This window comes from Loa loa (genome assembly GCF_000183805.2).
Source record: "Loa loa unplaced genomic scaffold supercont3.3, whole genome shotgun sequence".
NCBI lineage: Eukaryota > Metazoa > Nematoda > Chromadorea > Rhabditida > Onchocercidae > Loa > Loa loa.
This window is the reverse complement of record NW_018108183.1, coordinates 1,111,677-1,126,749: the sequence shown is the minus strand read 5'-3', so window position 1 is coordinate 1,126,749 and position 15,073 is coordinate 1,111,677. Positions and strand designations below refer to the sequence as shown.

The following is a 15,073-nucleotide window of genomic DNA, read 5'->3' as shown; positions in this document are numbered from 1 at the left end:
GACGCTCCGAATCTGTAATCAAAAGGATGTTGAGTTGATTGGATCATTTTTTATTCCGAACGTATGCCTTGGTGTTTATATTTGCTCTTGACAATTTTTTACTTTGCTTTTTTGAGAGGTGACGTTGATATACGTCCAAAAGAAGACTGTATTTTCGTGTGAATTTTAAAAATAAAAATTTTTGAACTTGTAGTTATATTCATCCTAGATAATTGCTAGTTCATGGATTTCATGGATTTCTTATCCCAATACACTTCGTTACTGTTTGACGGTTCTATGGCACTTTATCATCTATCCGCTAATTTGTTTTGGTAAAGTGGGTGATGGGATATTACATATTGCCAAATTTAGCATTATTTAAGTTGCAGTGGGTTCGAAGTCATAAGGATAGTGAATTTGGTTTGCTTTTGCTTTGTTATACTGAGGATGAATCAGAACAAGGATGTACAGTAATAAATGTTGGATTCACTACAGATTTCCAGATGGCCATGCCTCTTGCAATGTTACTCCCTCGCTCTTGATGAATTAAGTGGACCGTAAAGAAGTGTTAGTTCCTCTATGCTCACTCAGATCACTGGAGTGGCGGTTTTTGTTTTCCTTTACATAAGTTCATTCCGTGTAGTACGATTAGTCCACATGGTGGATAAGTGAAGCATGTAGAACTGGAAACTTTTAGATAGTAACTATGCTACTGCATAGCGGTTTCAATGCTATTGAACGGGCTATTCAGCGGCCGTGCGCACTTTTTTTGCGGCGTTATTTTATTCCAATCCCAACAGTCATCAGAAGAAATATGGAGTCAATAAGCAACAAAGAAATAATGCAGCAAAACGAGTCGATTTTGGAGAAAATTGTGATAAAACAATCTCAAACTACAGCACAAAAAGGTATTTCTGTATAAATTCTGATTGGACATGTCATTTTACCAGTGTCACTAAAATCGGATTCTGCAATGTACACCGTTAATAAAACTATTCTGCCTGATAGATAATTATTGGATGGCTTGATGTCCCCTATTCGTACCCATAATATTAGTTAGAAATCCCGATGAATACGTCTCGCCTTGAACATTATCTATATGTTGAAATCCTTACATTTCTTTCGGATTTCAGTAAAAGAAAAGGCAACTAATGCGTATCTGTACATGGCATATGTAGTGTCAGTGATTGTGATGGGAGGTATGGCATATTTACTCTATGAGGAAATGCTCGCACCCGGAGCACCACAAACAGTGTTTTCGAAGGCATTATCGTTAATCAAAAAAGATCCGGATTGTCTTAGATTATTAGGTGATTCAATAATGGGATATGTGGAAGGACGTGGACAAATAAAACAAGTTGCACATCACATTTACAAAAAAGTAAGACCTTCTTACAGCTTTAAAATTTGAATTGTGAAGCTGTCTTTAGTTCTATTCATTTATACCTGATATCTTGGTGCGTACTTCCACATATTAAGATCAAATTATTATAGGATGGAAATGATAGGACACGCGTGATGTTTAACGTGAAAGGTTCTCGACGTGAAGGTATCGCGACATGCGAAATGGAAAAGAGTAATGGGACTTGGGAGTGGCGCTTCCTCATCGTTTCATCTGTCGATCTTGTTCCAGAAAGTGTTGTTCTGATAGATAATCGTTGAAAATCACCTCTTCGCCTTAATCACGTCAGACAACATTTTTTGATCAGCCACTGCTTTACTGTATCGTACGAGGGACTCAACTACACCCACCATGCAGTACTAAAATCCGCGGTAATTATAGTGCAAGAAGGTAATAGCTAGGTTGAGTTACGCACAAAAAACTCGACATGCCATTTTCGTCCAGGTCGAAGAACCAGGTAATCCAGTAATTCGAACGAAAACCTCACTAATATAAAACAGTTTGGCTGGAGATATGTGGTCTCTTTTCTGCACGCCAGGCATTGGGTCCATTATTCAGACACTGAAGTGCTACATTGAATGGCTAGTTTTGAATGGAGCGTTATATTTCCGTTCTTCCTGGGAAAATCGTTTTAATTGTAGGAATATAATGTAGAAAAGGATCCTTTATCCTTATAAAACTTGGTGTTCATCTCATGACAGAAGTACCCAACACTCTGAATCCCATAAAACGAAACAAGCAAAACACTACTTCCTAGAATTTCTGGAATGAATGAGGAAAATTCATATTCATAGTAACTGCGGTGATAAAAAACTAAACTATCAGATGACTATAAAATAAATTCCAGTTTATTATTTTCAATTTCATGTAGTTAATGGAAAGATGGGAATTGTAGTCGAAAATTCATGGATACTGTCTTGCAAAATTAAATTCCAATTTCCAGGTTAAGTATACCAAAAGACTCTAAATCTACATTTGGCGGCAAACCGCTAATATATGCATTAAAATTAATGGTAGCAATGCTATATCTTCTAAAATATTGCATGAAAGCTAGTAATTATTTACTAGTTGTCCTGAAATAATATTGTAATAAGTACAGAAGACCATATAACACAGGAAATCAGAAACTGTCCATATTAACTTATACCATGTCATTTGGAACTTGCTCTATAGAAATGACAAAAAAACGCGCAAGAGTTTCAAGAAATATACAAGAACGAAACAAGAAATAAAAACCTTATCAGTAACCTACTGATGGTGAAACTATTATTATTAGTATACTGTGCTTAGTATGTAGCGGAAGCACCAATCAATGTTAATCCATGCAAGGTTGATTATTCTTTCCAATAACTGGTAAGTACTTCCGTAAGAATCGCATTACACTAAACACGTATTAGTCGCGCAACCCCAGCCGAGTATTGATGCTCTCCAAATATGCACGGTGTAAACGTGTTACAAAGCCATCGTCCTGAAAAAATCGGCCTAGCAACTTTTAAATATAACATACCACGAACTATTCGACACTTCTGCATATATATATTTTCCTTACAGTAAAAATTGGTACCTACCGAGATATTCATACCGTCTCTGAATGATGAGGCAGTGCTGAACGGTTAGTCTTCTGGCTTCATATTACAACTTTGACTTTATGCGATTGACTTTTCAAAAAAACAGATTACCTTGCGCAATCCATCAATATATTACTTTAAACAAGAACTGAGCAGATTGAAGTAACCAAACAAACCTTTAATAAATGTTTTAGTGCCACCAATAACTGATCCTTTGTAAGAGAAACAACCTGTGAACTACCATCCTCAGGCGCTCCATCGTACTTGTTCTTACCCTTCGATCGATGCTAAAAATACGATTTCCATAAAGTGATACTGAATTAATAAGAACTATGTCCTCAAAGTCGATTCGTACCTTCTCCACATCTTTCAGATTGGAAGATGTCTTCGCAGCACAGAGAGACAGATTACTGACTAGATCCGATAATGTATCATTTTCTTCGATCTCCCCAATGGCAGGCGCGCACTTCCTAAAAAATGCTCTAGTTCCAGAAAACAATGAATGTAAGTTCGCAAGAAATACGAAACCGATGCTTTCTTTAACAACATGTTTTTCAAAGTGTATAGCCCACCGTCGTGAATACCGTTTAAAAAAAATTTCCTAAACGACCGTATCATATGGGAACTTAGAATCCGCTTTGAAATGTGACTAATCACTTCAAATAACACCTTACATCACCAACATCCGGCATTATGGCAATACCTCGCAAAATATATTTTGAAAATCAAACTAAAAAATTACCCCATCATTTTCTCACGTCTGTTTCCTGTCGACACCACGGCACTTTCGCCCTGAGCACCTCGGAGAAGAAGCTGTCTTTCAATCTGATCTGCGCTCAAAGCACCTCTAGTCGGCACATCCGGTAATTTAGTAGTTGACTGCTTCGAAAGTAACTGCTGTAGCAAAGCCGGCATCTCATCCAGTTTTTTACAGCGACTGTCTTTAATAAAACGAGTAAGAAAGCAGGAAAAAAATGAGTAAATCCCCACTTAGACCTGATTGAGAAAAAAAATCGACTCATTACCAAGGACTGAATCCTACTATCCAACACCACTGAAATTAGATTAACGGTGAAGAGGAAGGTATTCAAAAAAACTAAGTTTTACTGAAAATAACTGATGCCACATAAAACACGGGGAAAACTTTTATAATTTTAATGCCATAAAATCAATACCATCATAAATCCATTACTTTAAATTAGTTTCACCAAATACAATTTAACCAGCTTTACTGTCGGGAAAACTCCGAAAGCCATAACGCGAAATAGTAGCAATAAAAAGAAGGAGGCCCTGAGCGCCAAATCATTTTTCGCAAGAAATGTTGCAACAGGTCGGTTGGGTCGACGATATCGGGGGTTATTGGTTTTTGGTCCCCCTTTTCCTCATAGTGATATTATAATCTTGAAATCGTTTCTGTGTTATTGAGTTTTGAGGAATAAAGACATAATTACCCAAGTTTGAAACCAAGAAATTCGGCAACATTTACCTCGTCCTGCAGCACTACCTGCGTGCGCACCATATCCATTTTGCGAATTAGTTGACATTGCTCTTTTTGAATCGTTCATTATGGTAGATGTCGATGAATTTGATTCAGATACAAGCTTGACAAGCAATTTGTACAAACGTATACAATCCTCTTCTTCAAAGAACCAGAAACCCCTTATGTCACCTTCTACAAACAAACAAACATTAAGCCAGAAAAACAGAGATTTAAAATAGGATCAACAAAAAACACGACGCTGCCGAGCTGAAAACTGACAGTCCGTGATGTTCATTGCATTTAATAGTGGACAGCAGATCACATTCAATGGCGGGTAGATATTTAATGCAAACATACCTTGAGTATTCATAAACAAATATGGAGCTTCAAGAAAGAATCGTAATGGAGGTGTGATCGGTTCGATATGATCCTCCAGAGATTGACGATTTGCAATCATTAATGAATGAAAAGGCTTATCAGCTCGTTTGTACAAAAATAATGGACCTTCGATCGCGGACTTCACCCACTGCGTTTTACATTTATCGAATTGGTAGAGCGCCGCATGCACTGACTATAAAATCAATTACTTTGAATTCCTCCCTTTACTAGAACAAATAAGGAAGCAGCGCTGGCAGTGCACATTTGGCTTTTTTGGGGTGTTTACATGTCTACCCTCTTCACAAACCCAAATTATGAATGTGGGGTTTTTGGCAACCTATTTTTAGAAGAGCTGTTTTGTAATTCCCTCAATCCAGCACAATTCCATTTATATCAGAGTGCAAAAACGGGATTCCGAGAGAAGCCATTCATAGGAGATTTCTGAATCGGTTGCAAAACTATGATGATCAAAACACAAATAAATAGGGGAGAGGAATAAAGTCCTAATTAATAACCTTGTCAATGATTGCTACCGCACATGGATCCAGCCGTTGTATAGATTTAAGATTCATTTCATCGATTGAAACTGGTCTCTTTTTAACAAGCATGGCGTCGCCCATATTTTCCTGAACCAGCATAAAGCGATCAATACCCGTTATGAGGTAGTTCGAACTACCAATCTTTAACTTAGCACGTATTGAACACTTCCTAGTGCAGAATCCGTATGTTACCGAGTCTTCTCCTTGGTCCCTGGAATCCCAATACAATTTTCCGATTTTTAGACAACAAATAATGTTCACGAACTGATTCACGAACCGACTGCACTTCTCTGCTAGTCTTATTCATGAACCAGCTACTCGCGACGGACAATGTTATATGAACATTCTGCACTACATAATTTTCTATATTTGATAAGTAATCACACAAGCACATGATCATCCCAAACAGTACGAAACGATGAATAAAACAGTATTTAAAACTCACCTAAAATACGGATGCAATGGACTGACTCTCTATACACTACGAAATCCTAGAAAGTATGATATGACTTTGGCAAGCAAATATGAAACCTAAAATGAAAAAAGAACATAATCGGCACTGAAATGCGTAAGTAAAAATCATCCCACAGAAATATGAGCACTACAGCTTGTTTATTGATCCGTCTAGCATCATATAATAGCGCTCTAACCTGCTGGGTACGAACAAGCTACTGAAACGGTCATAAGGTTAGCCATTACAACAATCCCTCTAATTTACTGATTAGTTAGAATAGCAATAAACTCAATAAAAATTGTGAGATATGGCATTTTTAGAAAAACAGACGACAGCGTGAATATCCGGGAAGACATCACAGAGATTTTTCTCGGTAATCGTTACGAAAACCCTATACATTTTATTCATTTTTGTGAATTTTCTTGCACCTCAAGCAGAATTTAAAGTTTCTAGCAATATTCTCAATGGAATAAATTTTTAGGAATGCAAAAACTACGACCCATCAGTACTTTACACACCTAGGGAATGACCTATGAACAAAGTCGGAGACTATCTATAAATTTAGGGCATTTCAATCCATACGTTTGAAGACCTTTCCTTACTTTTTTTTTCTCTCTAGAATGACCTACGAACAAAGATTGTGGCCATCTATAGATTTTTCCAACCCATGCATTTTCATTTTCCTTCCCTTCCCTTCTCTTCTTCAAACACCCCGCCTAGCCTTAATTGTTTGCAAAGATATAATATCTAGGATTTGACCCTATACATAACAAACCACTTCCTCCCGGTGCAATAATCCGATTGCAGTATTAGCCCCACAACAATATCCACCAACCACCCACTGGTAACTCATGTAACCGAATGATACAAATCAGGTTATAGTTGGATTAAATATAACTGCTATGATATCATGATCAGACCTAGCATGAAATCAGCTAGTCCCAACGATATGGTCTAAGTAAAGTAGATGATATAACGGCTAGATTTTGACTGTATTTATCAGTTAGGACTTAAAGTCTGTCTGCTGTTTGATTATTAAGTACTTAGGTTTGACTTCTTGACATTTTAGTCAATACCATGCCCGTCTGCTCAACTTGATCAGAACTTTCAGTGAAACTAATTTTGACAGCTGATCGTGGTATGAAAATTGGCAATGATCGTTAACATACACATTCGTAACGTAGCATATGTACCAGCCACTTCTAAATTTACCCAGCGGTCGTTCGAAACGTACTATACCTACTTTGATACAATAACACGCGGTACGAATGGTCACAGGATATTGTGCGGTTGGCCGTTCCCGTTCGATTTGTGAAATTGGGTGTGCGCGGGGGGAATTGAGCTGTTTGAATACCATGTAGGTGACATATTCTTTATCCTGCAATTTTACCATATCTTGCCACTTTCACGTTAAGAATTGTAAATTATCCCACTTTTCAATAAATTCCTAGTTATACCGGGTGGATTATTACATTTACCTTAGGGGCCTTGTAAATCGAATGTATGTAATTTCTTTGCTGGTGGGAAAACAGATTGAGGATACAAATTGTTCCATACCCCGCATAAAGTACTTTCAAAATAGGTAAGTTAGACGGGTCAGATGTCATTTTTTCATATCCGTCACGTAAAACAACGCTGTGCCTGCTGGTGTAACTTTCTCGACGTCCATTGTGCATTATTGAATTACCGAATGTTAGTGTAACAAGTTGGGACGGAAGGAATTCTGTTGCTGGAAGTTTATAGGAAAATCAAAACGGTGGAAGTGTCGGATCCGAGAAGCGCTAAGGTGTTTCCTTCTAACATCCATAAAGCGAATACAACAGATAACAACGCTGTTGGTAATGTAGCAACGGAAAGCACAACTAAGACGCATTTAAGGAAATCGAATTCAGTCGTTGTTAACGGAAAACGTGTGAAAAATAGCTTGTAAGTTTATTCAAATTGTAAATATTTGGACAGTAATGATGGAAAATTGAAGAAATGGCGTGAATTTTGTTCCGTTAATTTGTATTCGTTATCCGTTTGATATTCGTTATGCTACTCTTTCCTTCTTATTTGCCAAGTATTAACGTTAGTCGGTGTTTCATTTTCTGAGCACTTTTGTGTGGTTTTTTTCTTTTTTTTATTGATTGGGTGACAGGACCTATATCCATCTTTTTGTTGTACAATGGCACCTATTCTCATCTTTTTGGCTGGCTGCGTGAGTTCATCCCTATTTTATTGATCAACCATTGTAGGGCATCAGTTTTAATATTATTTGTGAAGTGATTTAGACTTTTCCACACATATAATGAGTTTGTTGTAGTATACTGCTTATATTTCCTGTACGTGCATTCTGTTTTGATACATTGATGTTGTGAGTAGCAATACGAATTAGACACTTTTCTTGTCCCTATAAGCATATCAATGCTTTGTAATTGCCTATTCAGAATATTCATGGAATCGCTTATTCCTGTTATTAACAAATTGCAAGAAGTTTTCTCCGCAATTGGCACTCGTGAAGCAGAAATACAACTGCCACAAATTGTCGTCGTTGGCTCACAGGTTCGGTATTTCAAACCACCAATTACCTTTAGAATTTCGGAATTTTCAATTTCGTTGTTATACTTGGTTTAGTAATTGCACTGCTTGCTTTTTGCAGAGTGCAGGTAAGAGTTCTGTCTTGGAAGGTATCGTCGGCCGGGATTTTCTACCTCGTGGGGCTGGTATTGTTACCAGACGACCGCTGGTTTTGCAGCTAGTCAATATACTTACCGATGATAAAGAAGTCAGAATTACTGGTGAAGGTACACGTTTGACTTTTTCCAGTGTGCTTTAATTTATTCTAGCGTTGATTATTGTAATCTACGTTGCATTTATCGCTTTATTTCTTTAAAAGAACTTCATCAGGTACGACGATAAATGCAACTGATTGGGCTGTGTTTGGTCACTTAAAGGAAAGGATTTTCACAGATTTCGATGAGGTGAGGCGGGAAATCGAACTTGAAACGGAGAGAATCACGGGAAAAAACAAGGTAGAGGAAATTTTGTTTCGCTCTGAACACTGGAAATGGTCATTCATTGTTTAATACCTCACGTATATACAAGTTTATGGATTTTTTTTGCAGGGAATATCTGGAATGCCAATCAATCTTAAAATTTGTTCACCCAATGTAGTGAATTTAACGCTTATAGATTTGCCCGGCATGACGAAAGTGCCAGTGGGTGATCAGCCTACGGATATTGAAGTGAGGATAAATCATATAATTTCTTTTTCTTTTGTAGCTAAAGCAACTAATGGTCACAGTAGCATCAATACTCTTTCCATTAAAACATTTTATGGTTTGAAGCCTCAAATCCCATTTTGCTATTCGTGTTTTCATCTGATAATATTTTTCGTAATCACAAAGCCAGATAGTACTCAGCCACAATATTACCTTTGAACAAATGGAAGTCGTTCAAGTTAGCAGTTAATTTGTTCAGGATAACGATATGTTTTCAGGTTCAAGTTCGGGAGTTAATTATGAATTATATAGGAAATCCAAATTCCATTATTCTTGCTGTGACACCTGCAAACCAAGACTTCGCCACTTCAGAACCATTGAAATTAGCAAGAGAGGTCGATCCGGAAGGTGGTACTTTGTTTTGTTTATTTCCGCATCACTTTTATATAAAATCATCTTTGCACTTCTAAGAAATCTGGCGGAAATCTTTCTGTTTTCAATCACTGAGTTGAATTGTAGGTTGTCGAACGCTAGCTGTGCTCACTAAACTTGATCTGATGGATCATGGCACTGACGCCATGGAAGTTCTTCTCGGACGCGTTGTTCCAGTGAAGCTTGGCATTATAGGAGTTGTGAATAGGTTACTGATTTTCTGTTCTTTATAATTCTGTTATTATACTTTCTGCTTATAATATGAGAAAAGCGATTGATATGCTTCAGGTCCCAAGCGGATATCATGAACAAAAAACCGATCGATGATTGTTTACGCGATGAGCAGTCATTTTTGCAACGAAAGTATCCAACATTGGCAAGCAGAAATGGAATTCCTTATTTATCGAAAACACTCAATAGAGTAATATGTTAAATCTTCGTGTGTAATCTACTAGTTTGCAGTAATTGTTGGTGTTAAAAAAACTAATTCTTACTGTAGCAAGTATTGTAGGTAATAGTTATAAGAATCATTTCAATCAAAAAGATTACGGTGTAATCTCGTTTCAATTAGAATCTCGTGCTTGTTTAAATTTCATGACGGGAGGAGTAGCTTTCCTCAATCACGTGTGTTAAACAGGAGGTGGTATACGATTTTCGCTGTGATTTTTTTGATTGGACTCGTCTATTTTTTCAATTATAAAGTGCTCTCACAACTTCTACCTGCTTTGGATGGTAGAAATATCGCTGATTCTATACAGAATAAGGAACGCTTATTTTACGTGTTATACATTTTCCAGTATATTTAAGGATATATTCATAGTATAATGACTATCAGTGTGTTGTACATTTTTTTTTTTTCCAGTTACTGATGCACCATATACGAGAATGTCTTCCACAGTTGAAAATGCGAGTAAATGTTCTGATAGCGCAGTGCCAAACATTGCTCAACTCATACGGAGAGCCTGTGCAAGATTATGGAAGTACATTGCTACAAATTATAACCCGTTTTGCAACTGCGTACACCACGACCATTGAAGGTACATCGAGGAATATCGAAACGTCGGAGCTGTTAGTTTTTTTTTGCCTTTTTTTGTGTGTTTAGTTAGACATGTAACTGTTTGAATTTTCTAGTTTTTTTTTTTTTTTTTAATATTGCAGTTGTGGCGGAGCGCGTATATGTTATATCTTCCATGAAACATTTGGTCGAGTTCTAGAATCAATTGATCCATTGGGTGATTTAACGCAACTCGATATATTGACAGCAATACGTAATGCAACGGTGAAGTCGTAGTTTTTGAAGGCAAATAGAAATTAACTTAGTTTTCTTCCTTAAATTTAAATAATCTCTTGCTAAAACTAATTTCCAGGGCCCTCGACCAGCTCTATTCGTACCGGAAGTGAGCTTTGAATTATTGGTAAAAAAGCAAATTCGCCGATTGGAAGAGCCCAGTTTGCGTTGTGTGGAGCTTGTGCACGAAGAATTGCAACGAATTGTGCAGCACTGTGGCATTCATACGCAGGTTTGTGTCTTGGTATTTTTTTGTCTGTTTTAGACTTTAATCGGAAACAAAGTTGGAAGGAAAAGACTGAATTTTAAAGTTATATTCGAAAATTTTTTATTTCTTAGTAATGCCTAACTCCGCCATATTATGACTGAAAGCGACAGCACTTTAGCAGTGTCTGGGTAAATTCCAAAATGCGCTAATTAATAGTCTGGCTAAGGCTAGACTATTAAATCTGGATAACTTGACCAGGGAATGATTGAATTGAAGCGTTTAGGGTTATAGTTACTATAACTCTCTTGCAGGAATTCTATAGTCATATTTGGCTTATAGTTATATCGTTAGCATGAAATGTGGTACAAAGAATGATCGGGTATCACCTTGGTTGATCGTTATAAATTACTTATGAAGAATTTATTTACCACGATTGCCGTAACTCGTTTTTTCAGCAGGAAATGCAACGATTTCCCCGTTTGTACGATAAAATAAATGAAGTGGTAAGCAATGTCCTGAAAAGTCGTTTAAAGCCAACGAATGAGATTGTCGAAAATTTGGTAGCAATTGAACTTGCATATATTAATACCAAGCATCCAGAATTCGCCGATGCATCACTTGGCAGTTTGTTAAAGGTTTAGATTTTTCAGCTTCCAGTTATTTGCAAGAAAGTAGGTCAGGAAAGCATGCTGTTTTCGCTAAACCTCTATAATTTTAATATTTTGTGAGTTAACTGTGCTTAAAAAATTTTTGTCAATGCATGCAAAAAAAACCACTTCAGTTGTTGTTAGTTACTGTGTTTGGAAGTTACATCATACTAATAAGATCGACGTGCAAGCGAAATTCTTTTTACTGACGTTTTTTAGCCCATTTTTCTGAAAAATCCATTAATAGAGTTGAAAATTTAGCCGTGTGTCGAACCATATCTCTTATCAACCTTATTAACAAAAATTTGTTTAAGTGAGATAATTCAGGAGCACGTTTCTATTGACGATGAATCGAAACGGTCTATGAAACGCGGTCAGCAAACTGAAACAACACTGCACAAAGTGCACGAGAATCCTGCGGTAAATATTTTAATTTTGCATAAAATTATAGACCTTTCACGATAATCTTTTGCCAACTCTTTTTATTTTTACTGTTTTAGGCTACCGGCATGTCGTCTTCAGCTGGTGATTCAGTTGGCACGCAGGCAAGAATTGCTTGAGCTGTACATTAACCTTTTCTTTCAGGCAAAGGAGAGTCGTTAGAGCATGTGATATTCTTGTCTTCTCGTCTCCCTAAATGATTTTCTGGCACCTTCCATCTAAATTAGCCTCGTATAATGAAACAAGAAACTTTCAAGTTGTGCTAAAAAAATTGAAAAGAAAAGCGTCCTTGGAAATTCTGAATCTTAGGACTGCTAGAAATTTAAGATAGTATTTACTCCTTTGCTATCTGATTTTGCAAAAATTTTATGAACAGTTATTTTATGCACTGGTTCACCAAACAGAGTTATATATAATCTTTGTAGAATTCAACCGAAATTTCAAGCTTCACCGGATGGTTCTTTGGTGGAAATGCAAAAGACAAGGAGTCAATATTGCCGCGTTAGTTTCTGAAAGTTTTCGGGACTATCGGCTCCACCCATTATTTTGAAGTGCAGAACTTTCTGTGATGCATAATTTCTAATGACTTTAGATGCTCTTTCAAAACGCATACGGTCTTATATGGCTTCTTTTTTAAGTGTACCCGTTTTGCTGAGTGCCTTAACTGTCACCTTAGATATAAAATTTAGCATAAATAGAAATTACTAAATAAATCATGTCAAGTACCTCAGATTGTAATATCTTTCGCAAGCGGCTAACACTGCTGCTGGATCCGTGTAACACTGTTGCTACTGTACAACAACAGTGTTGTTGTTTCAGCTGTATCAGCTCGAAAACCTGTGAGTTTTTTGCCGGAAGTGCCGGAGAAGACAATCACACGAAAGTTGACCGCTCGTGAGCAGAAAGATTGCCAAATAATAGGTAAGTTGCTTGCTTCATTTGTCTTACCATTTGATCACAAAACTCATCAGTTTAATCGACCATTATGTGGAGCAGTTCATCATCATGAGCTCCGTTTCGACATATGGCACTGCGCGGACTCGCCAGATATGCAGCCATACCGTCATGAGATATGATGCATTGAATTAGTGGGTAATTCTGATTTGTTTGGACAGGTTATTCATAGTTATGACACTTGGTGCAGTCAGTCTTGCCAATTTCTGAATACATATGATTATTCTTCATATGTCTCCACTTGCTTCTGGAATATTTTCGGCTTTTGTTACTTACTTTCTTCATCTTCCGATAAATAGACCTATAAAATTTTAACAGAGTGCGAGGATTTTAATTGCAGAACGACTCATTCGGTGTTATTTCATGATTGTCAGGAAGAATGTCCAAGACACAGTACCCAAAGCCATTATGCATTTCCTAGTGAATTATGTTCGCGTATGTTAAATTCCTTTTTGTATTCATACAATACATTTAACAGTGTTCGTAGATTTATCGGTCTTCTGCAGAAATCCCTTTCAATATATAAACAAATGTAGTATTTCCACCAATGGAAGGTGAATAGGAATTTTCCTCAGCACTTTGCATAGAGATGAGATCAGTTTCGCTTTTCAGGACAATTTACAAAGTGAGCTCGTACAACAGTTGTATAAACGCGAAGTGATTGAGGAACTGCTCACTGAAAGTCCAGTTATGGCTCAAAGGAGAAAGGAAGCGGCTGAAATGCTTAACGTATTTTATCTTACTATTTATTTCCCCGAAATTTCTTGGTACTTCCACAACCCAGCTTTTCTGGATATTATGACAGTTAATTTAAGCGTTTTATAGGCGCTCAATAAAGCAAGCAGCATAATTAGTGAAGTTCGTGAAACCCAAATTTGGTGAATACATTCGTTATTTTGATGGCGTCATCGTCCAACTGGTGCTGGATCATAGTGCAGAAGTACGACATGTGGGACTAATATAAATATAATCATTTGTATTTGATAAAAGATTTAGATTTTATATTTAATACTTTCTATTCCTCCAACCTTCACAAACCGCGCATAATTGCTCGGAAGTTTTAGAAGGGTGGATTTGACTGTATATCCCATAATTCCATGTGACCACGGATTGATCATCGTTTCATCCTATCATTACGGGTTGGTCCTTGCTTTATTCACGCTGTCAGTTAACCAGTGATAGCATATGTGGTTGATCTCCGGAAGCAGTACAAACACCGAGCTCTTTGTTGAATTTGTGCGATGTATAATTTCGAAATCGATCGCTGAGTTAGCCAGTCATTCCAGTGCTGTTCCAACAAGTGGTAAGAAGGGAAAGCATTAATCTGCAAGTTATTGGAAATGCCAAAACTGACGCGGAGATGAAGTGCTGGTATAAACTGGAAAGTTCTCAGAGTAAATCACTCTGGCAATTTAGTCATTAGAACTTTACGTGTCATCAAGACCATCAAGGATTTAACGGATTTTTTTCCCTGGTTTTCACGTCGCACAAGTGAAATGTACAAGAACTTTACAAAGTGAAGCAAAATATACTAATCAGTACTTCTATTCTCTTTTGGTCTTGCTCAATATGGAGGATGTAACCATCGTTCCGAGACTGTAAACAATAAACATCACCGAGAAAACGGCAATGCGCAAAGCAGTAAAGCCTGAAATGAAAGGATCCAACACTAGCTAAATTGAGGCGCAACAAAAATTACCAATATTGGGTTCTCGTACTCTACAAACATATTTCGCCATTGTTTTTACATTTGTATTATTCCGGCTGTTTAAAAACAGTCATTAGCTTAATAGAATGCGGTTTCTACATTTGAAAAATTCACAACCTACAGCAAAGTCACAGCTGGGTCGGCATGGCGTTAACCTCACCTCCGGCATTGCATGGCTTTTCTCATCACACACGTATGATTTTGCATAACCTGAAAACTTTCGCGCTACATTTATAGGTTTGGAAGATGACACCAAATTCAATTTCAAAACAAAAGGAATCTGGATGAATCAACTCATAAGTAGACGTTGGCGATACACTTACCATTTTCTCCTTGTGACACATTCCGGAATTGTGATGTGGATAATTTCATTTCAGCTTTATCTTTTATTC

The 15,073-nt window shown here is 37.1% G+C and overlaps 4 protein-coding genes across 4 annotated transcripts; 2 read left to right on the top strand and 2 right to left on the bottom strand.

The window, feature by feature from the left end:
* Positions 1 to 323: 323 nt before the first annotated feature.
* LOAG_07387 (hypothetical protein) lies at positions 324 to 1,641 on the top strand (the record flags this gene model as incomplete). Its single annotated transcript, XM_020447412.1, has 4 exons — positions 324 to 449; positions 677 to 887; positions 1,113 to 1,360; positions 1,474 to 1,641. 4 exons carry the CDS (start codon positions 324 to 326, stop codon positions 1,639 to 1,641), a joined length of 753 nt encoding a protein of 250 aa, XP_020302356.1.
* A 623-nt stretch (positions 1,642 to 2,264) lies between these two features.
* LOAG_07386 (hypothetical protein) lies at positions 2,265 to 5,883 on the bottom strand. The gene is made up of 8 exons (XM_020447411.1): positions 5,792 to 5,883; positions 5,323 to 5,557; positions 4,787 to 5,000; positions 4,436 to 4,621; positions 3,692 to 3,890; positions 3,305 to 3,419; positions 3,126 to 3,236; positions 2,265 to 2,849 (listed from the first exon to the last, which is right to left on the bottom strand). The coding sequence occupies exons 2-8, from the start codon at positions 5,443 to 5,445 to the stop codon at positions 2,775 to 2,777; spliced, it is 1,023 nt and encodes a 340-aa protein (XP_020302355.1). The 5' UTR covers positions 5,446 to 5,557; positions 5,792 to 5,883; the 3' UTR covers positions 2,265 to 2,774.
* A 1,185-nt stretch (positions 5,884 to 7,068) lies between these two features.
* LOAG_07384 (DRP-1 protein) lies at positions 7,069 to 13,967 on the top strand (the record flags this gene model as incomplete). Its single annotated transcript, XM_020447410.1, has 20 exons — positions 7,069 to 7,121; positions 7,544 to 7,726; positions 8,230 to 8,344; positions 8,442 to 8,586; positions 8,690 to 8,814; positions 8,908 to 9,027; positions 9,282 to 9,411; positions 9,523 to 9,643; positions 9,724 to 9,856; positions 10,298 to 10,503; positions 10,594 to 10,714; positions 10,803 to 10,955; positions 11,387 to 11,566; positions 11,906 to 11,998; positions 12,079 to 12,123; positions 12,445 to 12,520; positions 12,839 to 12,940; positions 13,314 to 13,408; positions 13,586 to 13,702; positions 13,799 to 13,967. 20 exons carry the CDS (start codon positions 7,069 to 7,071, stop codon positions 13,853 to 13,855), a joined length of 2,370 nt encoding a protein of 789 aa, XP_020302354.1. The 3' UTR covers positions 13,856 to 13,967.
* A 78-nt stretch (positions 13,968 to 14,045) lies between these two features.
* On the bottom strand, positions 14,046 to 14,850 carry LOAG_07383 (hypothetical protein; the record flags this gene model as incomplete). The annotated part of the gene is made up of 3 exons (XM_020447409.1): positions 14,046 to 14,297; positions 14,516 to 14,621; positions 14,799 to 14,850. The coding sequence occupies 2 exons, from the start codon at positions 14,848 to 14,850 to the stop codon at positions 14,518 to 14,520; spliced, it is 156 nt and encodes a 51-aa protein (XP_020302353.1). The 3' UTR covers positions 14,046 to 14,297; positions 14,516 to 14,517.
* Between the last annotated feature and the right edge of the window lie 223 nt (positions 14,851 to 15,073).

Excerpts from the sequence above, each read along its gene's own strand:
- LOAG_07386 (XM_020447411.1), bottom strand. The coding sequence starts at position 5,445 with ATGCTGGTTCAGGAAAATATGGGCGACGCCATGCTTGTTAAAAAGAGA. Across the intron at positions 5,001-5,322 it reads CGGTAGCAATCATTGACAAG|TCAGTGCATGCGGCGCTCTA; the intron begins GTTATTAATTAG and ends TTGATTTTATAG. Across the intron at positions 4,622-4,786 it reads TTTGTTTATGAATACTCAAG|AAGGTGACATAAGGGGTTTC; the intron begins GTATGTTTGCAT and ends GTTTGTTTGTAG.